This window comes from Lynx rufus, unplaced genomic scaffold (genome assembly GCF_022079265.1).
Source record: "Lynx rufus isolate CCGP_SWC_20201006 ecotype Redwood Valley unplaced genomic scaffold, mLynRuf1.p SCAF_1, whole genome shotgun sequence".
NCBI classification, from domain to species: domain Eukaryota; kingdom Metazoa; phylum Chordata; class Mammalia; order Carnivora; family Felidae; genus Lynx; species Lynx rufus.
The window spans coordinates 123,762,830-123,789,232 of record NW_025814823.1 but is presented as its reverse complement, the minus strand read 5'-3'; the positions used below and the strand labels follow the sequence as shown (position 1 = coordinate 123,789,232).

The 26,403-nt window shown below is 34.6% G+C and overlaps 1 protein-coding gene and 1 pseudogene across 1 annotated transcript in view; one reads left to right on the top strand and one right to left on the bottom strand.

The window, feature by feature from the left end:
• MTREX (Mtr4 exosome RNA helicase) overlaps window positions 1-26,403 on the bottom strand; it is a 106,608-nt gene that overhangs the window by 72,861 nt on the left and 7,344 nt on the right. The window contains exons 2-14 of the mRNA XM_047086584.1: window positions 24,929-25,066; window positions 23,506-23,572; window positions 19,541-19,603; window positions 18,560-18,672; window positions 13,224-13,398; window positions 11,623-11,713; window positions 10,080-10,204; window positions 8,718-8,816; window positions 7,950-8,052; window positions 6,138-6,269; window positions 4,203-4,282; window positions 2,604-2,714; window positions 567-668 (exon numbers count right to left, since the gene is read on the bottom strand). Of these exons, the coding sequence (XP_046942540.1) occupies window positions 567-668; window positions 2,604-2,714; window positions 4,203-4,282; window positions 6,138-6,269; window positions 7,950-8,052; window positions 8,718-8,816; window positions 10,080-10,204; window positions 11,623-11,713; window positions 13,224-13,398; window positions 18,560-18,672; window positions 19,541-19,603; window positions 23,506-23,572; window positions 24,929-25,066 (1,399 nt within the window). The remainder of the gene's footprint in view (window positions 1-566; window positions 669-2,603; window positions 2,715-4,202; window positions 4,283-6,137; window positions 6,270-7,949; window positions 8,053-8,717; window positions 8,817-10,079; window positions 10,205-11,622; window positions 11,714-13,223; window positions 13,399-18,559; window positions 18,673-19,540; window positions 19,604-23,505; window positions 23,573-24,928; window positions 25,067-26,403) is intronic.
• LOC124517849 (60S ribosomal protein L12-like) lies at window positions 25,456-26,094 on the top strand (annotated as a pseudogene).

Here is a 26,403-nt window from a genome sequence, read left to right as displayed (position 1 = left end):
TCGGATTCTGCGCCTCCCTCTCTCTCTGCCCTCACCTACTCATACTCTGTCTCTCTCTCTCAAAAATAAACATTAAAAAAAATTTTTTTTAACGTTTTAAAGCATTCACGAATCATCTGCACACTTATCCCTCATCATCAAACTCTTTCATCAAGAGAGGTTTTTGTTTTTGGCTAATGGATAGAAATGAAGGATCTCAAGTGTAATGTTGATGAACTCGCTTATTGGCTCGGGTGCAAATTCTTCAGATTTATAACTGAAAATCTCAAAGATTATACAAGCCCAAATCACTTTAGGTAAAACAAATGGTAAAATAAAAATTATTTCAATACATTGGGGCACGTGAGTACCTTAGTTGGTTAAGGGTATGACTTCGGTTCAGGTCATATCTCACAGTTTGTGGGTTCAAGCCCCGTGTCGGGCTCTGTGCTGACAGCTCAGAGCCTGGAGCTTGCTTTGGATTCTGTGTGTGTGTCTCTCTCTCTGCCCCTCCCTTCTCGTGCTCTCTCTCAAAAATGAATAAATGTTAAAAAAAATTATTTCAACATGTCAATTACTTTACTTACCCATCGGAAATCTTTCCCATCAAATTTTCGGGCATTTGTAAATAAAACAGTTCTAGCTGGCATATTAATTCCCATGGCAAAAGTCTCTGTGGCAAATAAGGCCTAAATAAATGAAAAATTTACATGATTAAACATGTACATTAAGCTAAAAAACTAGTTTTGTAATTTTTAAGTACAAACAAAACATTACTTTTCAAAATTAGTTATTAGAGATTGCAAAAATAAGACCACATACTAGTCCCAGACGTGTTTCAGTATTTTAAATATAAAATGATTAAATAGTATCTAATGTCCCTTGCATCCCAGAAATTTTTTAATTTAGGGAAAAGAAAAGTCTTTCCTAAATTCCAGTGGTGCTAACTTGAAGAGGATACTACCGGTCTAATGTACAAAGCATGAGGCTGTAGATTACTTTTCTAAACACAGAAAGTCACATTTCCTGGCTCTCCAACTAATGATACCACAGTTTTGGAGCCATCTTCAGGATCTCTGAGGGGAGAAGAGAGTTACTGGCTAAGTTCACTTTTAAGACTTTACCAACAAAAACTGGACCACACAAAAAACTGTATGGTTTAAGCACACAGAGATGTATACATACAAGTAAAGTCACTGAAGTATTATCAATCTAAATTTTCACCAATAGAAATGAAAATTAAAAAATCTTATTTCATCAACTCAAAAGAATGCCATTCACTTGTTAAAAAGAATGAAAAGCTATGCATATGACAAAATCTAATAACATGGGTAGTATAATTTTTGTCTAAAATATAAGTCATCAGGTGTCTGGGTGACTCAGTCAGTTAAATGACTCCTCATTTTGGCTCAGGTCGTGATCTCATGATTTGTAAATTTGAGCCCCGCATCAGCCTCTAAACTGACAATGAGGAGCCTCCTTAGAATTCTCTCTCCCTTTCTCTCCCTCCCCCACTAGTGCTTCCTCCCTCTTCCTCTCTCTCTCTTTCTCTCGGACTGTTTCCCTCTCAAAATAAAGAAATAAAATTAAAGTCCTGTATTATTTGTATGTATGTTAATGGGTATTCCTGAGAAGTGAAGGGGAATACGGTCTTCCATTTTTTGCTTTATTTGCAATAGTTCTATTTGACTTTTACCACCACCAAATATCACTTAAATTTTTAAGAAAAGATTCTTTAAAATTAGCCTCAACAATAATCAACAAAAGAACATCAACAGGGCCTTACCAGGACCCAGGTATAAATAGTAACCAATTTTTTATCTAAAATTCCCAAGTTATGTTCTTAAATGTGACTTTTTAAATGTTCTACTTAGTGCTGAGATTCTCAGAACTCTGATTTTTAAAATTCTAACCTGAACATTAAACATAAGATAACTTATGAGTCATATGCAGGTTTATGACTACATTTTGGTAATTTGTTTCCCATTTTAAACACCTTATTTTTGGGTCCAAACATCAACATAACCTTTAAAATTAAGTTAGACTCCCTGCAGTTTAAAATAGCATATCTTGAAAAACTCTTTTGTAAGTCTACCAGCAATTCTCCTGTCTTTTCTAATTGTTTTAATCTGTATATAGAAAGGAGTCCACTAAGAATCAATTCCATTTCTGATAATTAAATAGCACCTTCTGAAAAACCCCACACTGTATAGTGTTACCATTTCTTACTTGAATAATAGGAAGAAAAACCAATAAAATTTTACCTATAAACCTGAATGAAGTATAACACTACATATAAAAATCAACTTCAGTATTTAAGTCATTCCACAGGACCTAGTTTAAAAACATATATATGTAAATATTTACTTTTAAACATTTTTCACATATTTTATACATTCATATGTATGCACATATATGTAAAGCTGCCTAGAAACAGTGTTCTAAATAATTCTCAAACTGTTGGGACAGCTGGTTGGCTCAGTCAATTGAGCAAGCAGCTCAATCTCAGGGTCGTTGAGTCCAAGCCCCATGTTGGGTGTGGAGCCTACTTAAAAATAATAATAATTTTCAAACTGTCCATATGACACAATTCTAAGGCATAATAAATAAAAATAAAATCATACCTTTATCAATCCTTCAGAAAAGAGAATTTCTATAGTTTCTTTCAAAATAGGAAGTAAGCCACCATGGTGAATACCAATTCCCCGCTTCAAAAGAGGAAGTACATGTTCGACCTATGTTTGGAACAATGTTTATTTTTCAATAATGTACAGAAAAAGGACATCAAAATGTTAAACCGAAGTAAGAAAAATGTGTGATCAAGAAAGAAGGCTGTTCAAAGAAATGTTATATAACCTTTTCAGAATAAAAGCCAAAACTAAACCCATATTCCCAGATTATTAAACTCAAAACTCAACATAATTCTGTCCTAGCTTTCCTTAATGTGAATGATATATTTTAAATAAAATTCATATATGCACTGCTGCCTCATTCAAATTTTCCAGCATCACTTCACCTTGTCCCCAAAAACTAAGTCATAAGGACATTTATATCTGCACAAAATAAACTTAAAAAAATAATAGCCAGCTCCTACTAAAAATAAATAAACACAAGGCATACTCAATATAAATATGTACTTCACCTAAAAACAATTGAATTACTGAAGAATTCATCCTCATTAGCACTTAAACAAATGGCATTACATGTCTACTATTAGAACTATGCTAAGGTAACAAAAATGTATCAAGACATAGCTCAGCCCTCAAATACTAGTAATTCAGGTTGGAAGAGAAATTACAAGAACATCTTTTAAGTTAAATACTATTTTAAACATCCTACTGCAGTTTTACAATAAATCCCTTATATATCAGAGCAATCATTTATAAGCAGAGTACGACTGACCTCTGAACTTTCTTTTCACAAAACAAAATTTTCATAGATCAGGTCATACTACAGGAGTTCTCAGGTTTGGATGCACATTAGAATCACCTGAAGAGCTTCTGAGATTCTAACAACCACAACACACACCAGACCAATGAAACCAGAACCTCTGAGAGGGGCACCTAGTCATAAGTAGATTTTAGAAATTCCAGGCATTTCCAATAGTCAAAAGAGAAGCCACTGGATTAAAAGCAGAGTAGACATTAAATTCTTTGCTAAACACATGATTTTCATTAGGTGTTTTGTTTGGTGGTCCTATGAATTAAGAAATTTAGTGACTTGGGGTACATGGGTGGCTCAGTCAGTTGTGTCCTACTCTTGATCTTCAAGCTTAGGTCATCATCTCCTGGTTCCTGAGGCTTGTGTCAGGCTCCTTGCTGACAATGCAGAGCCTGCCTGGGATTCTCTCTCTCTCTCTCTCTCTCTCTCTCTCTCTCTGCCCCTCCCCCTTGCACAGGCACTTGCTCTCTCCCTCCCTCCCTCTCTCTCTCTAAATAAAGAAATTTAGTGACTTAAAACTAGCACTAATAATTCTGTAGTATTAGGAACTGAAGCAGTAATTTCCAGACCATGCTAGTTTTTAGTTCCCTTAGGCAGCAAATCTTTCCTTTTGTCATCTTTTCAGAAGTGTAAAATAAAAATCAAGGTATTATTTCTGGGTACAACGCAACATATTTAAAGCAGTGCATAAACAGTGCAATATATAGTAACAAAACCAAGAAATGCAAAGTGAAAGTACCCTACCACACTTAATACCCACACCTAGGGACACTAAATCATACCTGAGGGAGTTTTTTATCTTCATCAGACAAGCAGTCAATGGCATTACTGAATACTTCTTCAACCATCTTCTTTTCTTCATCTAAGAAAAAATTCAAAGGTACATAAATATCTAAATGAATCAGTGATACCAAACCTCACACACTGCAAAGAATAAAAATCTATAAAGAATAAAAGAGTATTTAAGGCAGTCAAAAGGGAAAGTGGATAAAAATTACCATTTAATAAAATTCATTGCCCTTCAAAATATATCTAACAGAAATTATCCATGAATAAAAGTACTATCTTATAAAAATAACAAAAACTACACTAAGTGCCATATATCCAATATTTAAGACTAACAATTATAGATCACAGGGATTATTATTATCCACTACTGAGGAAAGTGAGACTAACTCCAAATGATGGAAACTGCTATTAACTGTTAGAGAAGCAATTCCAAAGCATATGCTCTTAACCTTTATACTGCCTTCACATATAGCATCTACTAAATAATAGGAAGCCAATATATATATTTGCTCAATTAAATATATGACCCTGCGACATTAAGCAAATTCAGCATTAGCAGTTAAAAGAAAACATTTCTAAGCAGAGCAATTTCTCCATTAAAAAATAAAATATTACTGGGGCGCCTGGGTGGCGCAGTCGGTTAAGCGTCTGACTTCAGCCAGGTCACGATCTCACGGTCTGTGAGTTCGAGCCCCGCGTCAGGCTCTGGGCTGATGGCTCAGAGCCTGGAGCCTGTTTCCGATTCTGTGTCTCCCTCTCTCTCTGCCCCTCCCCCGTTCATGCTCTGTCTCTCTCTGTCCCAAAAATAAATAAACGTTGAAATAAAATAAAATAAAATAAAATAAAATAAAATAAAATAAAATAAAATAAAATAAAATAAAATAAAATAAAATAAAATATTACTAACTTTAGGAGTTTATGTGGGTTATCTGTTACTATCACTTTGCTTATGGATAAGTAAAAAAACAGTCCTAAAATGCATGGGTTTAGTTCTGTGCCTTGGTAATGAAAGTAATACAAATGACATTTGATTTTGGATGACTGAGGATATTATTCACTCCTCACAATACAAGATTACATATGTAAAAGGATGAAATGAATAATAAATGGGCTGGTATTCAGTATGCTGAATTTTTGGATAGGCTGTGCTACTACCTAGCTGTGTGACTTTGAGTTACATTTACAGATAATATGTGGGAATAATTTATTAATTAAATACAAGTACCTACTTTATTCAAAAGATTATACCACAGTTAAATAAAGGTCAAGCCTTCCTGGTTTGGATTTCCAGAAGAATGAAGCACAATACTTTGTTTTCTTTTTTAATGTTTATTCATTTTTGAGAAACAGAGAGAAGACAGAGTGTGAGCGGGGAGGGGCAAAGAAAGAGACAGAACAGAATCCGAAGCAGGCTCCAGGCTCTGAGCTGTCAGCACAGAGCCCAACATGGGGTTCGAACCCATGAACTGTGAGATCATGACATGAGCCGAAGCTGGACACTTAACCAAATGAGCCAACCAGGCGCCCCGAAACCATAGCGCTTTCTATATAGAAAGTGATCTGACCAAGATACCTAACCTTACATAGTCACACAGAAAATCCCCAAAGCAAAGGAGCTTATGGCAATGAAGTATAAGGGAATCTAATTCTAGTATTTTTCAGTAAGAGTCTTTGGATTTTACACAGAGCAATGTACTTTAAACCTCCCAGTAAAAGAAAACAAAAGAAAGGAAAGGAAGGAAAGAATAAAACAAAGTCTTTTTAAAGATTTTACAAAGGTAATGAGTACTTGTTACTGTGACTGTAGGGGGAACTGCATATCCTAGCAATACACAATAGATTAATCACAACATATTGATCTTCTTACTAGAAACAGATATACACTCATTTACACGTAACATTAAAACTATGCTGAAATTACATAGTACCTGTGTTAAAATCTAATTTGGTCATCTGAAGAGCATAGGCTTCACAATCCTTCTTACTAAAGCTGAAAATAATTACAGGTTGAAAATTTCTTTCCATAATCATCTTCACAATCTTGAACACATTTGATGGTCCTGCAAAAAGAGTATATAAACATATGTAAAAATTACCTCCAAATGGATTATAGACCTAAACATAAAATACAGAACTATAAAATTCTTAAAAACTATATAGAAGTAAATCTCCAAGATATGATATTAGGCAAAGCACTCTTAGGTATGATATATAACAAAAGAAAAAAAAAACATAAACTGGATTTCATCAAAATTAAAAACATTGTTTTGAAGGGGGGAGGGGAAGGGCAGAGAGAAAGAGAGCGAGGAGAGAGAGAAGAGAGAGAGAGAGAGGGAGAGGGAGAGAGACAGAGAGAGGGAAAGGGAGACGGAGAGGGAGGGAGGGGGAGAGAGAGAGAGAGAGAGAGAGAGAGAGAGAGAGAGAGAGAGAGAGAATGAATCCCAAGCAGGCTCCACAAGGTCAGTGTGGAGCCCGACGTGTGGCTCAAACTCACAAACCATGAGATTATGACCTAAGTGGAAATCAAAAGTCAGACGCTTAACCAACTGAGCCACCCAGGGGCCCCAAAAGACACCAACAAAAAGTGAAAAGACCACATTACCACAGAATGGGAAAATATAGATAAGGGTCTACTATCCAGAGTATACAAAGAATCCTTATAGCTCAACAACAAGACAATTTCATTTTTAAATTGGCAAAAGATTTTGAGTATTTCTCCAAATAAGATATACAAATAGCCAATAGGCACATGAAAAGATAAATGAACACCACATTAGCCATGAGACAAATGTAAATCAAAACCACCCTCAGTTACCACTTTATTCCATTAGGATGACTATATTCACATAGATTACAGTAAATACTAGCAGGGATGTGGAGGAAATAGAAACTTCAGACCCTTCTGATGGGCATGTAAAATGGAGCTGCCACTTTGGAAAATAATCTAGCAGTTATTCAAAAATTTAAACATATGAAATACCATATGACTCAACAATTCCACTGCTAGGTATATGCTCAATGAGAAAAGAAAACGTATGCTTACATGAAAACTTACAGAACACAAATATTTACAGCACCATTCACAATAAGCGATAAAGAGAAAAACCCAAATGTTCAACAACTGATAACAAATAAATAAAATGTGGCATATTCATATAATGAAAAGTCGTTTGACTGTAAAAGGAATGAAGTACTGACATATGCTATAGAATGAATGAACCTTGAAAACAAGCTAAGTGAAAGAAGAAGCTGCAAAAAAAACACACAAATTGTGATTCTAGTTATATGAAATGTTCAAAAAGCAAAAAAGAAATAGAAGGTAGATTAGGGACTGCCTAAGGCCGAGGGGTGCGGGAAGAGGTGAGGAAAAATGAGGAATACTTGCTAATGGATACAGGGTTGCCTTCTGAGTTAATGAAAATGTTCTGGAATTAGATAGTAATTGCACAAGTTTGTGAATATACTAAAATACACTGAGTTGTACACTTAAAAAAGGTGATTTTTATGGTATATGAATTATATCTCAATAAAAAAACTACATTAATGATTGCATAATTCTGTTAATATACCAATAACCATTAAATTGTACATTTTAATGGATGAAATGTATAGTATGTGAATTATATCTCAATTAATGTCATATAGGAAAAAGAGATGAAACTTTATCCAATTTTATCATTTACTATCTAGATCTTTATATAGCTTCCTGAGGGAAAAAAGTTAACAAAATTTCTAATTACCTTTTGTTCCTCCTTTTCGCCCCTTCTGATCTCCTTTTGCCAAATCACCAGCATCTCGAAGTACTTGCATTGCAGTATTAAAATTATCTTCTCTGAAGTCACCCTGGAATCAAGTATTTTTCTACATTACTTCAATAAGATTTAACCAAAATCCAAACATTTTTCATACCTCCAAACAAACCTTCCTCAAAATAAAAATAATTTAATACGATAATGATAACAAAGGTCACTAAAAGAGTTAAAACATGTTGTACAGGGACACTGGGTGGCTCACTCACTCACTCAGTTAAGCATCTGACCCTTGATTTCAGCTCAGGTCATGATCTCACTGTCATGAGAGGAGCCCCCTGTGGGCAATGACCCTGGAGCCTGCTTGGGATTCACTTTCTCCCTCTCTGCCCCTCTCCTGCTCACAGGCGTGCTTTCTCAAAAATAATTAAAAAAATTGTAAAACAAAAAATACAAAATAAAGTTGTGTGTAAGGTACAATAAAAGGTGATAAAGAGGTATTAAAAGGGGGTAAAGCAAAACGTAACATATCTGAAACACATCCTAAGTCCCTATTCTCCAGGCATTTTAAAATACTGGGAAAGAAAAATCTTAATTCATGCACAAGAGAAACAGAGAACCAAACACAAGTCTTAAATATAATTTTTGAAATACAAGTACACACAAACCCAACAATTCTGGACTATAAAACTACTTAAGAAAGAAAAAGTGAACTTCTACCCTGACACTACAGATTAAGAATCACCATTACTCCCTTACATTTTCATCAACCACAAGGTGCAGGCCATCTCCCCCTGCTGGAAAAATGTAGTGCTGCAGTGGTGTAGGCCGATAATCTGTGTAAATTACATGACAAGGCTGTAAAAACAATGAAAAACAATTAGGCATATAATATTTAATTTCTTCAAAATAATACTGTGTATTTGATCTAAGTAAAAGACCTTGGGGAAATACACTTTTGAATTCAACATCCCAAAAAGAGAAAAACTAAAAATTTTTAAAACAAGGCAAGAGAAAAATGTGGAAAAATCAGCTCTCAAATGACATTACCATCTATTCAATTTTATCAATACCCTAATTAGGGCCAGATATATGATTTGAGTTTCAATAAAGACCTTGGATTCATACCCTAGACTTGTGATACTAAAATTAAAGAAGACGCCTGTTACTACACTGCAGTGGTATGGTGAAACAGAATGCTCCCTGAGATAAATGGGACTTTTCTGACCCAAAGTGAGTTTTCAAAGCTTTACTAAATCAGCAGGTTGAAGATCCACTAGGTTTCTATTGTACAGAAGCAACATAGGTGTTAGAAAAACACAATTAGAGACCTTATGAACAGATAATACTTTGTAAGAATATTGGTACAAAGGAAAAATGAGGGCAGGAAAACAAAACCAAGAATAAATTTAGTACACATAAACAAATGTTTGCCATAAGGCCCTATACTGCTGCAAAAGTTGGACCACAAAAGTAAAAGGAAAACATGTGACTGTGTTCACAGAAAAATCATATCACATGCTCAGGAAATGCCCAGCTCTTTCCTGGTACTGAGGTCTTAGAGGAAATTCTCTTCTCAGAGGGCTCACTCTATGAATGCATTAGTTTCCAAACCTGGCAGACCACCAGGATCAACTTGGCAGCTTTTAAAAGTCAGGGCTCCCAAGACCCTACTCCGGGAGATGCTAATATATTGGGTTTACGATGGCACTCAGAAATACAAATTTAAGGGGCACCTGGGTGGCCCAGCTGGTTAAGCTTCCAACTCTTGGTTTCAGCTCAGGTGATGGTATCACGGTTTTGTGAGTTTGAGCCCTGCGCTGGGCTCCGTGCTGACAGCGCAGAGCCTGCTTGGGATTCTCTCTCCCCACCTTCCCATCTCTCTCTGCCCCTCCCCGACTCATGCTCTGTCTCTCTCAAAATAAATAAATAAACTTAAAAAAAAATACAGACTTGTAAAAAGCTAGTCAGTTGATTCTGAAGAGCTTGCTTGACTTGAGAAGTAATTTCACATTAAAAGGTTTTCTTAATTCTAGGGCGGTATCAAGAACAAAGTATATAAGATAGCAATCACAACTTAACATTTTAAGTATTGAAGACTTCAAAAAACAAAGAAAATACCTGTTTATGTAAATGGCAAATCCATTCAGCAAACTGTCGGGCATTTGGAATAGTAGCCGAAAGAAAGACATAGTGGACATTGTCAGGAAGCAAAATAATAGTTTCTTCCCATACAACACCACGCTCTGAAAAAAAAAACAAATATACCTTGGAATTCAGAGTCACTTTATTGGTAAGTAATCTAAAATTATCTTATCCCAAGCTCATTAATTAGAAATGCAGACCACTTTACACAAATATTTTTAGCTACAAATCCCTACTGAAAACTACTATGGTTCTTACCGTCAATTTACCCAGTAGAAAAGTGGGAGACTAAATCACTAAAAGCACAATGTACTCTACAATTACAGCCTCTGGAGTAGCTCCAGACTGAACCTTCTCACACAGCATAAGAGTCCCATGACAATGGAAACAGTATTTCCATTTCATTTTAAGAAAACAAAGTTAATAACTTTTAGAAAAGTTATACAGCAACAAATTTCAAAGACACACTGTTACTTTACTCTAAGGCAACTTTCATCCAAATTACCCTCATGATCTCTAGATATGAAAGATTTAATGAGCAGTAAAATCATGTCAGTTTTTATTTAAATGGAAAAAAAAATCAGCGTGAGAATTTTCCTCTAAAATAAATGTATCAATACAGGATTCAGAATTTTATTAAAAAAAATTTTTTTTTAATGTTTATTATTTTTCAGAGACAGAGTAAGCAGGGAAGGGGCAGAAAGAGAGGGAGACACAGAATTGGAAGCAGACTCTAGGCTCTGAGTTGTCAGCACAGAGCCCAACGCAGGGCTCAAACTCACGGACTATGAGATCATGACCTGAGCTGAAGTCAGCCACTCAACTGACTGAGCCACCCAGGCACCCCCAGGATTCAGAATTTTAAAACCAAAACAGACCTATTCAAAACTTACTTTTATGAATTTGTTACTTGCACTACAAATACAAGTTAACTCAGTATTTTAGTTTAAATAAAAACTGAATTTTACTTTAATTGTGTACATACTAAATATTTAACTTTTAAAAGTAACCATTAGCCCTCCCAGCTCCACCCAAAAGTCCAAGTATACCTACTAGTCCTTACAATAGTGTAATAGTTCAAGTAAAGGGATAATTATAATTTTTTCTCATTTTTATTTCATAATCCTTAGTATTTTTTTTTACTATAAACATGCATTTCTTAGTTTTTAAAAACTAAATAGTAACGAAAAATCAAGAAAGTTAACTCTGTAGGCTAAAAGTTTTAAAAATTCTTTAACAGTTATTTTGGAGCATTCTCTATTAAAAACAAACTAGTTTTAATTCCAATTGTTTTGTATGAATTTGCATTTTTTCTTACCTGATTACTATTTAAGAAACTAAAGTTAAATGAGATCCTATCTGAAGTATTATATCATGTTTCTCACAAGGTAGTGGAAAATCTATTAGAACTCTAGCCACATGAAAATTCAAAGCAAAATTTAACTAGTTCTTCAAAATTCCTAATGCCTTTCTTAAGGAAAATACATGGCACACATCTCAACAACATGGCAGAATATACCTGAATCTCTCATGTAATGAATTTCATCAAATATGACCCAAGCAACTTCTCGCATAACTTCAGAACCTCTGTACAGCATACTTCTCAAAATCTAAAAAAATATAAATGATTTCACAAAATTGTGACACAAGTTCTTTCTAACAAGAAATTTTAGAAATGCTTTTTTAATAGGAGTATTAAAATAATTTTAGATTACATCTTAAATACATTTCATAAATCAAATAATATTCCTTCTCTCATAAAACCAAAATAAATGGCTTTTCAATAGTTAGTAATCAGGTACAATCCATGGAGAGAATTATCACTCCTATTTCCATATATCTCAAGTATGAAGCCACTTCATTGTACATACAACACTCATCACAAGATCCACACTATGTAGCATATGAGAGTAACTTAAAATTATCTTCTATCCAACACATGGTACCTTATGCTGTTTACTGATTTTTTTCTACTTCATCTCACAACATGGATGCTCTCTGGCAACCAGTATCCTGATTTTTGAGTTAAAGAAAATCTTCCACACATGGGAAAAAGTTTTGAGAATGGAAACTTACTTTGGGAACCAAAATGAAAAGTGAGCAAAGTTTTTGGTTGACTCTGCAGACCAGAAGCTAATTTACACTCTGTTGTACCATGTCCTTATAAAATGCAGGGATATAAATCAAGTACGTATGAAAGTACTTGGTATAGCAAAGATAACTGATTGTATTCAAAACATACGATATAAACACATAGGTTTTAAGTAAAACTTAACTGCTATTATGGGAGGAAACTAAACTGGGCATTTTAAAAGAACTTATTTATGTATTTGTATCAACACTAAGATACAAAAATAAAAAGTGGAAGGAAAAGCCACTACTTATATGAAACTATGTATACAAAACTCTATTTTCTTTTTTTTTAACGTTTATTTTTTGAGAGAGAGCACACACACAGGTAAGAGTGGGGGAGGGGCAGAGAGAGACTCCTAAGCAGATCCTCACTGTCAGCACAGAACCCCATGAGGGGTTGGACCTCACAAACAATGAGATCATAACCTGAACCGAAATCAAGAGTCTTGAGGCTTAACCGAATGAGCCACCCAGGTGCCCCTCACCAAATATTTTTAAAGACTTATTGTCAGTGACATGAAAACAAACTGACGGGGCTACCCGGGGAGCTCAGTCAGTTAAGTGTCTGCCTCTTGATTACAGCTCAGGTCATGATCTCACGTTTGTGAGATCAAGCCACACCACTGGCTCTGTGCTGAGTGTGGAGCCTGCTTGATTCTCTCCCTCCCTCTCTCTCCGCTCCTCCCCTGCTTGCGAGTGCACTCTCTCTCAAAAAATAACGTTTTTTAATTAAAAAAAAAAATTTGGTGAAAAAAATCTATATCATATGACAAATAATAGAAATATTAAAATTTACAACTAAATTTATGTAATTACTAAAAATAGACCTTTAACACGAACTTTTTTTCCCTGTCAAGTAAATCCCAGAAAATAAAGCATTACATTTTGTTTATACAGAGCAAGTAAAAACGCATTAGGTGTTCTAAGTGAATAAATACATTAATTAAATTTAAAAAGAAAGACTGGATGAGGCACCATATAAATTACCTCTGTGGTCATAACAAGACAAGATGCTGTAGGATTAATAGTAACATCTCCAGTCATCAAACCAACATCTTGAAACTCTTCATACATTTCTCGGTATTTCTGGTTACTCAGAGCCTTAATTGGGCTGGTGAATATTACACGCTGTTTTTCCCTTAAGGCCAATGCAATGGCATACCTAGAAATGGGAAAGCAAATAAGAATCAAGTATTTACAAAACCTTTTCTTTAAAGTATGTAATTTAAAAATTCTGTTAATATATAAATGTCACAACTTCCCCTAATTACTTATTTTCAATGGACTTGGCAAAACATGAGTATCTTGTTCTAATCACTATTGACAAACTATTAAAATAATAATTATTATAATAAATCTGAAATGTAGTGGTCTAACCAAACAAGAATATTTAATTTTAATTCTGGTCTCTTGGAGTTAATGTGACTTAATTATTAATACCAAAAGATTACTAATGGTTACCCTATTTCTTCCAAGTAAAACACTTTTGGTTCTATAAATGAGCCTCCAAAAGTTGAGAGCCTCTGCCTGTTTATACACATATAGAGCATAAACAATTCCTGAACATTGGAAAATGAGCTTTGCTCTTTTGAGTTTCAAAAATAAGTTCATCCATATGTATTCATTCCCACGTGTAATAGATATCAAATCAGTCCTTGCCTGGAATTATGGTAGGTCTAATTATGGAAAAGTTCCTCCATAGCTATTAACAAAATGCAATAAAGTAGTTTTGGTTTTCTAAAGAAAATTTAATTAAGTATTTAAATATAGACCATGATGACTAAAGTTAGCATTGTGGAAGAGTCTTCTTGTTTAAAACACAGTCTGGCCCACAAAAGGCTTATAACCTATTTGAGGAAATAATAGTATCACAACCATACAACCATATTTCTCGAATAGTTAAATAAACAAAAAATTAAAAGCTGTCCAAACATGATCAAACACAAACTTTGGGAAAGATATGAAAGAAAAAAGGATATAGAGATGCTACAATATATTATCTAAAATGTCCACTTTCGAACAAAACATTAGAAGATAAAAGAAACAGGGAAGTATGATCCATCCTTAGGGAAAAAAGCAGTCATGAGAAACTAATTCTCAGTGGGCCCAGATATTGGACTTAGCAGACACAGACTTCAAAGCAGCTATCAGAAACAAGTCCAAAAAATGGAAGGAAGCCATATTCTAAGAATTAAAGGAAATAGAGGGTAATTATTCAATAAACAGGCCATCTGAACAGAGAGATATTGTGTTTATACTTATACGTAAATGAAAACCCTACAGGTGAAAAGTATAATAACTGAAATGAAGAATTCACTAGATGGGTTCAAGAGCAGATTTGAGATGACAGAACAAAGTATCAGTAAATATGAAGATAGATCAACAAAAATTATCAAATCTAAAGAAAGGAAAAAAGAGACAACCTCAGTGTCCCAGTAGAAGTTTCAAAGTGAGGAAGAAGAAAAAACTCTGTGAAAAAATAACAGTGAGAAACTTCCTAAATTTGTTTTAAACAGAAAAATATTAATCTACAGATTTGACATATACAATAAACCCAAGCAGGAAAAATGAAAAAGAATCACACCTAGAAACATTATCAAACTGAATGACAAAGACAAAGCAGTAAGAAAAAAATAAAGGAAAAAATTAAAAGACCCAAATCAAACTTGTAGAGATGAAAAATCCATTGTCTGATTTGAAATACACTGGATAGAATTAAAATCAGATTAGACATGGCGGAAAAAAAGATGAATAAACTTGAAGACCTAACAAGAAAAGCTGTCCAAAGTGAAAAACACAGAATAAACTCCAAAAAACACAATAATAATAAACAGAGTGTAAGTGGGCTGTGAGACAACTTAAAGTGGCATGATACAAGTTTAAGTGAAGATCCCAAAGAAAAAGGAGGAAGGGGAATGTTTGAAATAAAAAATTGCTGAAATTATCCCAAATTTGATGAAAACTATAATAAACCTACAGATCTGAGAAGCCCAACAAACTCAAGCACAAGAAACATGAGAAGAACTATGTAAAGTCACATCATAATCAAACTGCTCCAAGACAGTGATGAAAATTAACAACAGCCAAACATTCCATCAAAACAATATGCAGAAGGAGGAAAATATGGACCTATAACGCAGGCAAAAGTCAATCAAAACAGATTAGAAGTAACACAAATGAAAAAAGCAGTAACAAAGACATTTAAACAGTTTGTAAACAGTATTCCATATGTTCAAGAAGCTAAAAAAAGTTAAGTAGTAAGAAGACAAATGGGAAATAAAACAAAAAACAAAAAAAACCACCACACATAAAAATAAACTTCCAGCAAGGAAAATCTGAGCTAATAACAAATAACAACATCCGAGATAAAAATACATGGAATGGGATTAATGACATATTAGACAATGCAGAAGCAAAGATTAATGAATTGGAAGATACAGCATTAGAACAGGCCCAAAATGAACACAGTATCAATGAATCATGAGGCAACTTTAAGTAGCCCAATGTAATAGTAATCAGAGACCTTAAAGAAGAGAAGCCAGAGGCAACATGGAAAAACAAACCCAAAGTCCAAGAAACATGAAAAAAACTACATCAAGCCTCCTCATAAATTGGTTAAGGGGTGACTGGGTGGGTCAGTGGGCTGAGTGCCTAATTTTGATTACTGCTTAGGTTATGATCCCAGGGTCATGGGATGGAGCATGGCGCCTGCTTACGATTCTCTCTTGCCATCTGCCCCTCTCCCCAGAGCTCATGCTCTCCTCTCTCTCTCTCTAAAAATAAATAAACTGCTTAAAACCCTGATAAAGATAAAATCTTAATTAAAAGTAGCCAAGAAAAAAACAATACATTATCTGCAGAGGAACAAGGTAAGAATGACAGGGATTTCGTGTCATAAACTATGCAAGTCAAAAAGTACTCTTAGAGGAATTAGAATTCTTTATTGACTGCAAGTATCTGTCAAAAATGAAGGCAAAGTAAAAGATGTTTTAGATATACAAAAGGTGGAAGAGTGGCACCTGGTTGGCTCAGTTGGAGGACCATGCAACTCTAGTATCTTTCAGTTGGGGGGCTGAGCCCCACATTGGATAGAGAGATTACTTAAAAATAAAATCTTTACCAAAAGAAAGAAAAAATTAAAAGAATTTTTCATCAAGAGATTTGTGCTACCATTAAATGTAAAAGTGTTTCTTTAAGAAGAAAAATGATGCTGTTCAGACAGCATCAGTTTAGCAGACTAATCTGTAAAAAAAAACAGATAACGTTACCCTGATACCAAAACCAAAAAAAAGATACTACAATAAAACTACAGACCAACATCCTTCATGAACAGAAGCAAAAATTCTTACCACAATTTAAGCAAATCTAATCCAATAATGTACCTACCAACATGAATTTTGGGAGGATTCCTAGACCCAATTCAAACATGGGAGAGGGTCCCCCACTCACAACACCAACCAATTCTCAGGCACTAGCAGGGTGTCTGAGAATTCAACTAAATTCTGACACTCCCCAGAGATAGCATCAGATTCTACATATTAAGGGCTCAGTTAACACTGTCCTCCAGCCCCCACTTCAGATGCCAGTAGCAAGCTCCAGGCCAGATACCTGTGCTTTTGACCAAGTGATTTCAGATAGAGGGTTCCAAAAACTTCCTCCTTGGTACAGATTAATTTGCTGGAGCAGTTCACAGAGCTCAGTAAATATACTAATTATATTTGCCATTATATTAAAGGATACAAATCAACAACCAGATGAAGAAATACACAGGGCAAGCTATGGGGAAAGGATGAAGATCTCCCAATGCCCTTCCTATCCAGGTGTGCACTATTCTGGAACATCTGTTCCCAGAACATCTGCACATGTTCACCAACCTGGAACCTCACTGACCTGAGTCCTTTTGGGTTTATGGAAGCTTCACATCACAGTCACGACTAAATCATTGGTCAGTGGCTGATTTAACCCTCAGCCCTCTTCCCTCTACTCTACAGGGATCACATAGTTGGTTCTCCTGGCAACCAGTCCATCCAAAGTCAACTCATTAAAACCTAACAAAAGACCTTTATAGCTCTTATCACATGAAATTCCAAGGGTTTTAGAAGTCTTGACCCAGGAACCATGGATGAAGACTAAATACATACAAGAAACATATTTGGTCATCAAAATGACTAAATATGTATCTTATAAATCAAAATACTGCAGTTTATTACAAGCATATGTATCATAACCTTGTGGTTTATCTCAGGCTGGTTTATTATTTGAAAATTAATGTATTCATTATATTAACAGGAAAAAAATTGGACAAAATACAATAGCAAAATATTCTATAGGCATATAAACACACACAAGCAAACTCAGAAGTGAACTTCCTTAAAATGATAAAAAGCATCTAAGAAAAACCTATAGATAACAACATGCTGATGAAGACTTAATATCAGGAACAAGGCAAGGATGTCCTCTCTCATCTCTTCCATTCAACATTGTACTAGGCTGTGCTAGTCAGTTCAATAAGGCAAGACATCAAAAGTATTTAAAATAGAAAGAAGTAAAACTGTCTTTACTTGCAAAAATCAAAAAAATTTAAACAGTAAAAAGAATTTTTTTCTTAGTTTTTATTTAATTTTGAGGGAGAGAGAGAGCAAGCGAGCGAGCATGCTAGCCGGGGAGGGGCATAGAGAGGGAGAGAGAGGATCTGAAGTGGCTCTGTGGGAGCCACTCCACAGCAGGGAGCCCAACGCAGGGTACAAACTCATGAACCTGGAGATCATGACCTGAGCTGAAGTGAGACGCTTAATCATCATCTGAGCCACCCAGGAGCCCCAAAATTTAAACTTGTAAAGGGTGAGATTAAAAAATAAAGTTATTTCAAAAAATCTTTTTAAAAGTACACAAAACAGAGGAACACAAAACAGCCAGAAAACAATTAATAAAATGGCAATAAGTACATATCTATCATTACTTTAAATGTAGATAGACTAAATTCCCCAATAAAAAGACACAGAATAGCTGAATGGAATAAAAACCACAAAACTCAGCTATATGCTGCCTAAAGAGACTCACTTCAGATATAAGGACACACACAGACTGAAAGTAAAGGAACGGGAAAAGGATATTCCATGCAAATGGAAACCAAAATTAAGCAGGGAAGACCACACTCAGATCAGACAAAATAGACTTTAAAACGAAGACTATAATAAGAAATAAAAAAAGAACATTATATAATAATAAAGGAGTCAATCCAACAAGAGGATATAACATCAGAAACCAGCGTAGGAACAAATATTAACAGGCCTAAAATTTCCTTTAAATAGAAAGCTACTCACTCAGCGCATACAGTTTTTCCTGCTGATGTATGTGCAGATACTAAAACAGACTGATTATTATCAACACACTGAATGGCTTCTCTTTGAAAAGCATCAAGAATGAACGGGTATTCCTATAAAAGAAAAAAATAGTATTGGCATGAAAATATCTAGCCATATCAGAACACACTTAAAATCAAGAGATGCTAGCCCCCCCCCCCAGAAGCATTCTGGGAACACTTCTTTATGAGTCTATTTAAAAATTATGACACCCACCAGAGAAAATCAGGAAGACCAAAAAAACACCTTTAAACAGCACAGAAGCTAATTCTGCTATCTTTCAATTTACTATGCTAACATACACGTTATATTAGTTATAACAGAGTAACACTGCCATTTTTCAACATGTTTTGTGGTAGGCACTGTGCAACACATTTTCCATATATTATTAACCTTCACAGCAACCCCTAAAATAGGTACTTTCCATTCGGATGGTAACTCTGCTCGAGTTCACTTAAGTTCCCTGAGCAGAGGCAGAAAAATAAATACATCTACTAGACTTGAAGAAATGCTCCGTTTTTCATTTAGAGAAAAAATGACTCTGAAAATCTGAATTATCATTTAAGGTCTACCAGTACTTCAAAATCCATTTAACATAAGCATTAGAGTTTAAGTTTCATTAAAAGCTTGTTAAACTTCTCAAACTTTATGTATGACATTGCACACATGCTTTTTTTCTAGAGAAAGATTGACTTATTTTTCATTAAATTCTTTAAGAGTGTGGAGAATCATTACTTTCATTTTTAAAAATCTCATCACATCATGCATGATTTTCTTCATGGTACTTTACTGATTTGGTTCTCATTATATTTGACTTCAGGTAGCTTCTTCTTGGTATACACACACTGGGAAGTATAAAAATCTCATTTGAAAGAATTTATCTTTAAGATTTTTAGAAAAGAGACACAAAACTGTACAAACTGTACTGCCCAAAGTACAGACCTTTGCAGCTTTTCCAACTCGAGGTTTAAGTGGTAAATAATCTTCATCTGCAGGAAGTGCAACCTAATGTTAAAACAAAAATCACCAACTTACTATTCGAGAACTGATGAACATTCAACATTCCATAATTAATGCTGGCTTGAAAAGTACAAGTGATAGGGTCTGCTACAGTCTTAGACACTATAAAATTAAATAACTGCTTTTAAGAACAAGACAAATGCTAAACCTACAATAATCAAAAAATCTCTACTTATGTTTATCTAACGGTAAGGGGATTAAAACCCTTTAAGTCCATTTCCCTAAAGAAATCGTGTTTATTAAGGTCTAGGACCTATCTTAGCTATCTTTGTATTTTCCACATGTAATGTACTGCCTAATATTAAGGAATGCTCAAAAAAGCTAAATGGACATAAAAACGGATGCTGCCACATGAAAGAAAACCATGTAGAATAAAATAATACTCCATATTTCCTAAAGCAGAAACTTTCTTTTCCTCCAGTAAAGAAGGTTAAGATCTGGAGAGCAGGGGCAACTGGGTGGCTCAGTCGGCTGAGTGCCCAATCCAGCTCAGATCATGATCCCAGGGTGGTGGGATCGATACACCTCTGTCAGGCTCATGCTGTGCATAGACCTGCTGGGGATTCTCTCTCTCCTTCTCTCTGCCGCTCTCCCTAGCTTGTGTGGGTACTCACTCTCTCTCTCTCTGAAACCTGTGTCAGGCTCATGCTGTGCATACAGCCTGCTTGGGATTCTCTCTCTCCCTACCTTTGCCCCTCTCCCTAGCTTGTGTGGGTACTCGCGCTCTCTTTGAAATAAAAGTGTAAAAAAAAAAAAAAAAGATCTGGAGAGCAGCAGTTCATAATGTATCTAAATTCCCAAGAATTAAACCATTTAGTGTTTAAATAATGCACAGGGGCAAAATAAGGTACACACTAAAATTAGACATAATTTATAAGAGCAAAACCTAAATAAGCAAGTATTACATGAGATTACCCACCTTAGAAATACTAAGAAATCTTCAGTAAATTTCCAACTCAATTACAGCTGACCCGTGAACATGGGGTTTGGGGCAACAACCCCCCCTACCCCCCATGCAATCAAAAATCCACGTGTAATTTCTGATTCCCCTAAAACTTTACTATCAGTAGCCTACTGTTAACCAGAAGCCTTACTGGTAATATAGTTGATTAACACATATTATATACATGTATTTTATACCGTATTCTTATGATAAAGTAAGCTAGAGAAAATGAAATTAAGAAAATCCTAAGGAAGAGAATATATATTTACAGTATTGTATTTATCAAAAAAAAAAAAAAAGTCTACATTTAGGGGAGCCTGGGTGGCTCAGTTAAGCATCTGACTCTTATCTCAGGGTCATGAATTCAAGCCCCAAGTTGGACTCCACACTGGGCATGAAGCTTACTTTAAAAAAAAAAAAAAAAAAAAAAAAAAATCTGTATTCAAACTCATGTTGCTCAGGGTCAAACATATAACCACAATGTGGATTGTATTTAAAAAATGAATAACTAGACTCTGATCGTAATCTGAAATAGTGAAACTTAGTAAATTATGAAACCTAATGAATATACCCAGTATAATGAATGTGTTAGAAGGACTGTGACATTATAAATGGAATCTATAAAGGTGAGATGAGAATGTGGTATTTTATCCTGCATACATTAAGAAATACTTATCAAGTGTTTTTATTAATGAATGAATACTTCTGGGGGACAGAATAGTTTTCACTAGTCTTACCCTTAATACTGTATATTCCCCTTTATTAGGATTCTGAGAAATTTACAGGTAGTTTGATAGTGAGACAACTACTTATGCTTTAAATTAAGGAAATGACATGTTTTTGTATACCTCCATCTCTTATGAATATGACAAAAGTGAGTCTATCCAAGAAAGCACAACTGTTGGTACACTGAGAAAATCAAATTTCTGGATCTGAAAATCTGAAGCCTAGACTCCAAATCATGTTATGATCCCCATTAAGATATGATTAACCTATATGGCTGTATCTGATCAGTTGAGTGACCCTCTCACATCTCTTTTGGTACTTTCTATGACATGAACCAAGAACATCAATGTGAAGCAATTAAGATTTTAGCTTCTGTAAGATTTAACAGCAGCAAGAATAATAGGTTATGTTTCACATGTATAAGAATCAAAAAGTTTTTGTTTTTATTCTCTGAGAACAGTCTGGGTAACACTAAAGTGTAATAGGCAGAAAAGAGAGACTAAGGAGTCAGATAAATAAAAAACCAGCAAAATGATCAAGAGTCAAACAGACATACTAAATAGTCATTGGTGATTCTTGTGACAACAGTTTGAAAGAAATGGAGAAAGAAGAAATCTAATTATAGTGTATTTATACAAATGAATGGCAAGTTAGAAAGTCTAGCAGGGATTTTCCTAGCAGAGCACTCAATAGCAACTCTCTAAAGTAAGGGACCACATGTCTTCTATTTCTTTATACTTAGTGAATAATACAATGTTCCTGGCACTCTAAAGATATATACTGATTGAATGACCACAAAAGGGGGAAAAAAAACAACATAGTGGCTGAAAAGCAACCTAGAATAAGAGAATCTTCTGAATATTCACATGCTGATAGGGAAGGGCAAATATAGAAGAGACTCCACTCTAGAAACAAGGGAAAATGAAGGCTTCTAGGTCATTGTGAAAGCATGACAAGTTACAACTAAGAACACTAACTGAACAAGCCTCCTTAGCATTGCCTTTTCCTTTTAGTGGACAGGACAGGTGTGAACAGGCTTGGTGAAGGTTATAAACAGAGGACACTCCAATTTGATAGCCTCAACCCTCTAAATGAAGTAAAAGGTAAAGTTAGCTGCTAAAAAACTGAGAAGTGACAGAAGGAGGGATTGTGGAGAATTGTGAAGGACAGCAAGAACTTGTGACCTCTTAAGAGCAAATTGTGTGGCCACCCTCCCCTCATCTTTTTTAATACCAGAGCATTGAATAGGGTCTAAGATAAGTACTGAATGATCAAATGGGTATTACAAATTCCAAACTAAGTGCTAATCTAAAGGAATACAAAGGAACTCATAGAAACAAGTGCTAAAAAACAGGTATTTAAAAAAATAAGGTGATAAATGTTTATCAAAAGCCATTTTAATTCGGAATTACTCTGCTTAGTCAATAAAGACTTTTAATAAGATTTTATTAGTATAAACAGTGTTACAGTTCTCTTGTTTTTTAGTCCCTTATATTTATAAATTCTTCTAAAAGGGGTACTACAAGCTATCAGCGGTTACCACCTTGTGGCGAATAATGAAATTGCAATGTATCAGTAACCAGAACAGGACATGAAAAAGCATGTGACCTATAAAATGGCACTGTTACTTGACTTTAGGAGTAAGGGGATGAATGGGTATTGAACACCTACTCTGTGCTGGGTACCTTACACTAATTTTCTTCTATAATCTTCACAACCAACACATTATTCCAAATTTAAAAATTTTAAAAAACAATGTCAAAAGTGTTAAGAAATTTGGGGCGCCTCGTGGCTCAGTTGGTTAAGCATCGAACTTTGGCTCAGGTCATGATCTCACGGTTCATGAGTTCAAACCCCAATATCAGACTCTGTGCTGACAGCTCAGAGCCTGCAGCCTACTTCGGATTCTGTGTGTCTGCCTCTCCCCCCTTGTGCCTTGTCTCTATGTCTCTCAAAAAAAAAACATTAAAAAAAAAAAAGGTTAAGAAATTTATCCAAAACTGTAGTTAGATAAAGTGATGTTCAAGATAAAGTGTTGTTCAAGATACTAGCTCAGGTTAGGATACAAAACCCCAGCTCCTTCCACCTGACTATATACCCTACAGAAACTGTAATTGTTTCTAAAGCCCCTGAGGCTAAATGGCTTGCTGATCATATTAGATAGTCCAAAGCAAACTTCCATTTATAACACCAACTTCCATATACTGTTTGAGCTTACCTCATGTGTACACCCTTCAACAGTTTCAACTGATTGTACCTTGACTCTGGGCATCAAATCAGCCAAACTTAAAAAAAAAAAGTATTAAAGCTGTGTTAAAATACATTATTTTTCTATGATTAGATAACAAGCCTCCTGTATGAATTGCTAAGGAAAAGGAAACTGCCTAATTATGAGTATTACAAATTGGAAAAAAATCTGGCTATTAAGAATATTCAAAGAAGTTTTCACATTATTCAAATATAGGCTGAGAATTCAAAATCAGTTAACACCTATTTTACAAATACAGAACAGATGCCAAGTGGATTACTCAAAGAATTATGTCAGCTGAATTCCAGTAACTATTTAAAAAAAAAGTACCCCTTCCAAAGCATTGTCACTACTTCAAAACATGAAGCTCGTTATAAAAACCATTACATGATAGAGAGTACAAAATAGCTTAATACAGACATTGCTATAATTAACAGAAGTGTTCCCTATTCAAAATCTTAAGTTATACTCATCTAGGTTCTGTTTAGATTCTGAAAGGACATGACTGTGGACAAAGTAAAGAAAAATAGATGTATTTTTATACTAGATTATTCTTATTTGGTTTTGATTTTTATTTAAATCAATAACCAATCATACTTTGAACAAAACCCAAGGGTTACTATAATAAGCAACAATGATTTTAAATTGCCACTATTATACTGTAACCTATTCCACTAGCTTTGGAAAACGGTGTATCAGAAATATTTCAGTGACACATCTACCACCATTTACAGTAGTAACTTCTGCTAACTACAACAGCTAAATAGTTTAAAAAATTCAGAGTAAATTCTTCACGGTAGTGCCAAGCCAAAATATGGCATACAAGAAGTAAAGCTGTGAAGATCCACCACACAATAACAAACAGGTTAACCTAAGTAACTGACACCAACTTTTATAAAGAGAAGAGAAATACCAGCTATTTCAGTCAGAGAAATCCATGGTCTCCCTCACTGATAGCAGTCTTGAGATTCAGAGCCACTCTATTCCAACACGTAACAGTAAAAATCTAATTCCTCTTAACATTCCTTTTCAATTACTTTTTCCATTGGGTCCGTTTTATTCTTTCCATTTATTCCACTCTCTGTGTTCCATCCTATTCTTTGACATTAATAAATAAAGGAAATGTGGGGTTTTTTTCTTAAAAAAAAAATCAGGCTTCACGATTCTTTCTCACAAGTTGGATTCTAAAACATTAAAATATGACTCTTCTATATTGTCTTCCATTTCCCCAAACTTATACAGATGTTCTATATTTTTGTATGAATATATAACTAAAATATATTTTTCATTTCTTGAATTTAACACTTTCATAAAGTAGCATCATTTAAGTAATTTTCAAAACTTCACGCAACCATTTAAGAGTTACTGACATTTATGCCAATGGGAATACTACCTTAAATCTTCATTTATTGATTCTTCCACCCTAGGCTTCTTTCCAAATATGGGTTCATCTGTGCCCTCAAAATCTGCATCTCTCTTGGTTTTTGCAGTATTAGTTGACTCTGATTGTAATTTACCATCAAAACGTTTCCTGAAAAGTAAATGGTTAAAAATTAGTTCTGCAGTTTTTACTTTAAGGATGATTCCATAAAATATTACTCCATGTATTATATATGTCATTAACAGAAAAAGGCATGGAAGGAGATGAAACAAATCAAAACTGGCTAAAGCCCAGAATACCCTAATAAAACTGAATATCACTCCTTTGATATTTCAAAGTTTCTTGGAAGTTTTGCTTTAAAAATATTTTACAGCTCACACTAACTTAATATTTTTAAAAACCATGAATTAAAACAATGTTAAACATTTACATACAAGAGGACCTTCAATAAACATTTAATACTTTTGCTTTTACCAAAATATTACAGTTAGAGAATATTTTTTGTGGTTGGATTCATTGGTCAAAAGTAATGACAATAAATGGCACTTGGTAGACTAGAAAGCCAAGGGGAATTTAATCTGACCCACATGCTTTTACATCCAAAAATCAATTACATGTGGATTTTAGATATAACTGTGAAAGGCAAAACAACAAAGCCTCTAGAAGATAAAATGAGAGAATTATTTTTATATTTTACTAAACAGTACATAAAATTATTAACCAAAAATTAAGTTTGATAAATCAGAGTGAACTAAAACCAAGAATTTTTGTTAATCAAAAAATATCATTAAGAGAGTAAAAAGGTTGGTGATGACATCACCAAGGCAACTGGTGATTGGAAGGGTCTGAGGATTACAGTGAAACTGACCATTCAGAACAGACAGGCCCAGACTGAAGTGGTACCTTCTGCCTCCGCCCTGATTATCAAAGCCCTCAAGGAACGTCCAAGAGACAGAAAGCAGCAGAAAAACATTAAGCACAGTGGAAATATCACTTTTGATGAGATTGTCAACATTGCCTGAGAGATGCGGCATGGATCATTAGCCAGGGAACTCTCTGGAACCATTAAAGAGATTCTGGGGACCACTCAGTCTGTGGGCTGCAATGTTGATGGCCGCCACACTCATGATATCATAGATGACATCAATAGTGGTGCAGTGGAATGCCCAGCTAGTTAAGAACTACAAAGTACACTATTTTAATAAAGGATAAGTTGACGACCAAAAGATAGATAGATAGATATCATTAAGAGAGTAAAAAGGCAAGACAAAAGAGTGGAAGAAGATATCTGAACCACATATAACTGGCAAAAGCTATGTAACTAAAATAGAGTGAAGATGACAAATTTAAAAATAAATAAATGAACAGAAGACTGCAACAGGTATTTTATAAAAGAGGATATCCAAATGGCCAATAAGCATACAAAAATAAACTGAAAACAAGTGCTCATCATGAAAATATAAATTAGACTATACCAAATCAGTGGC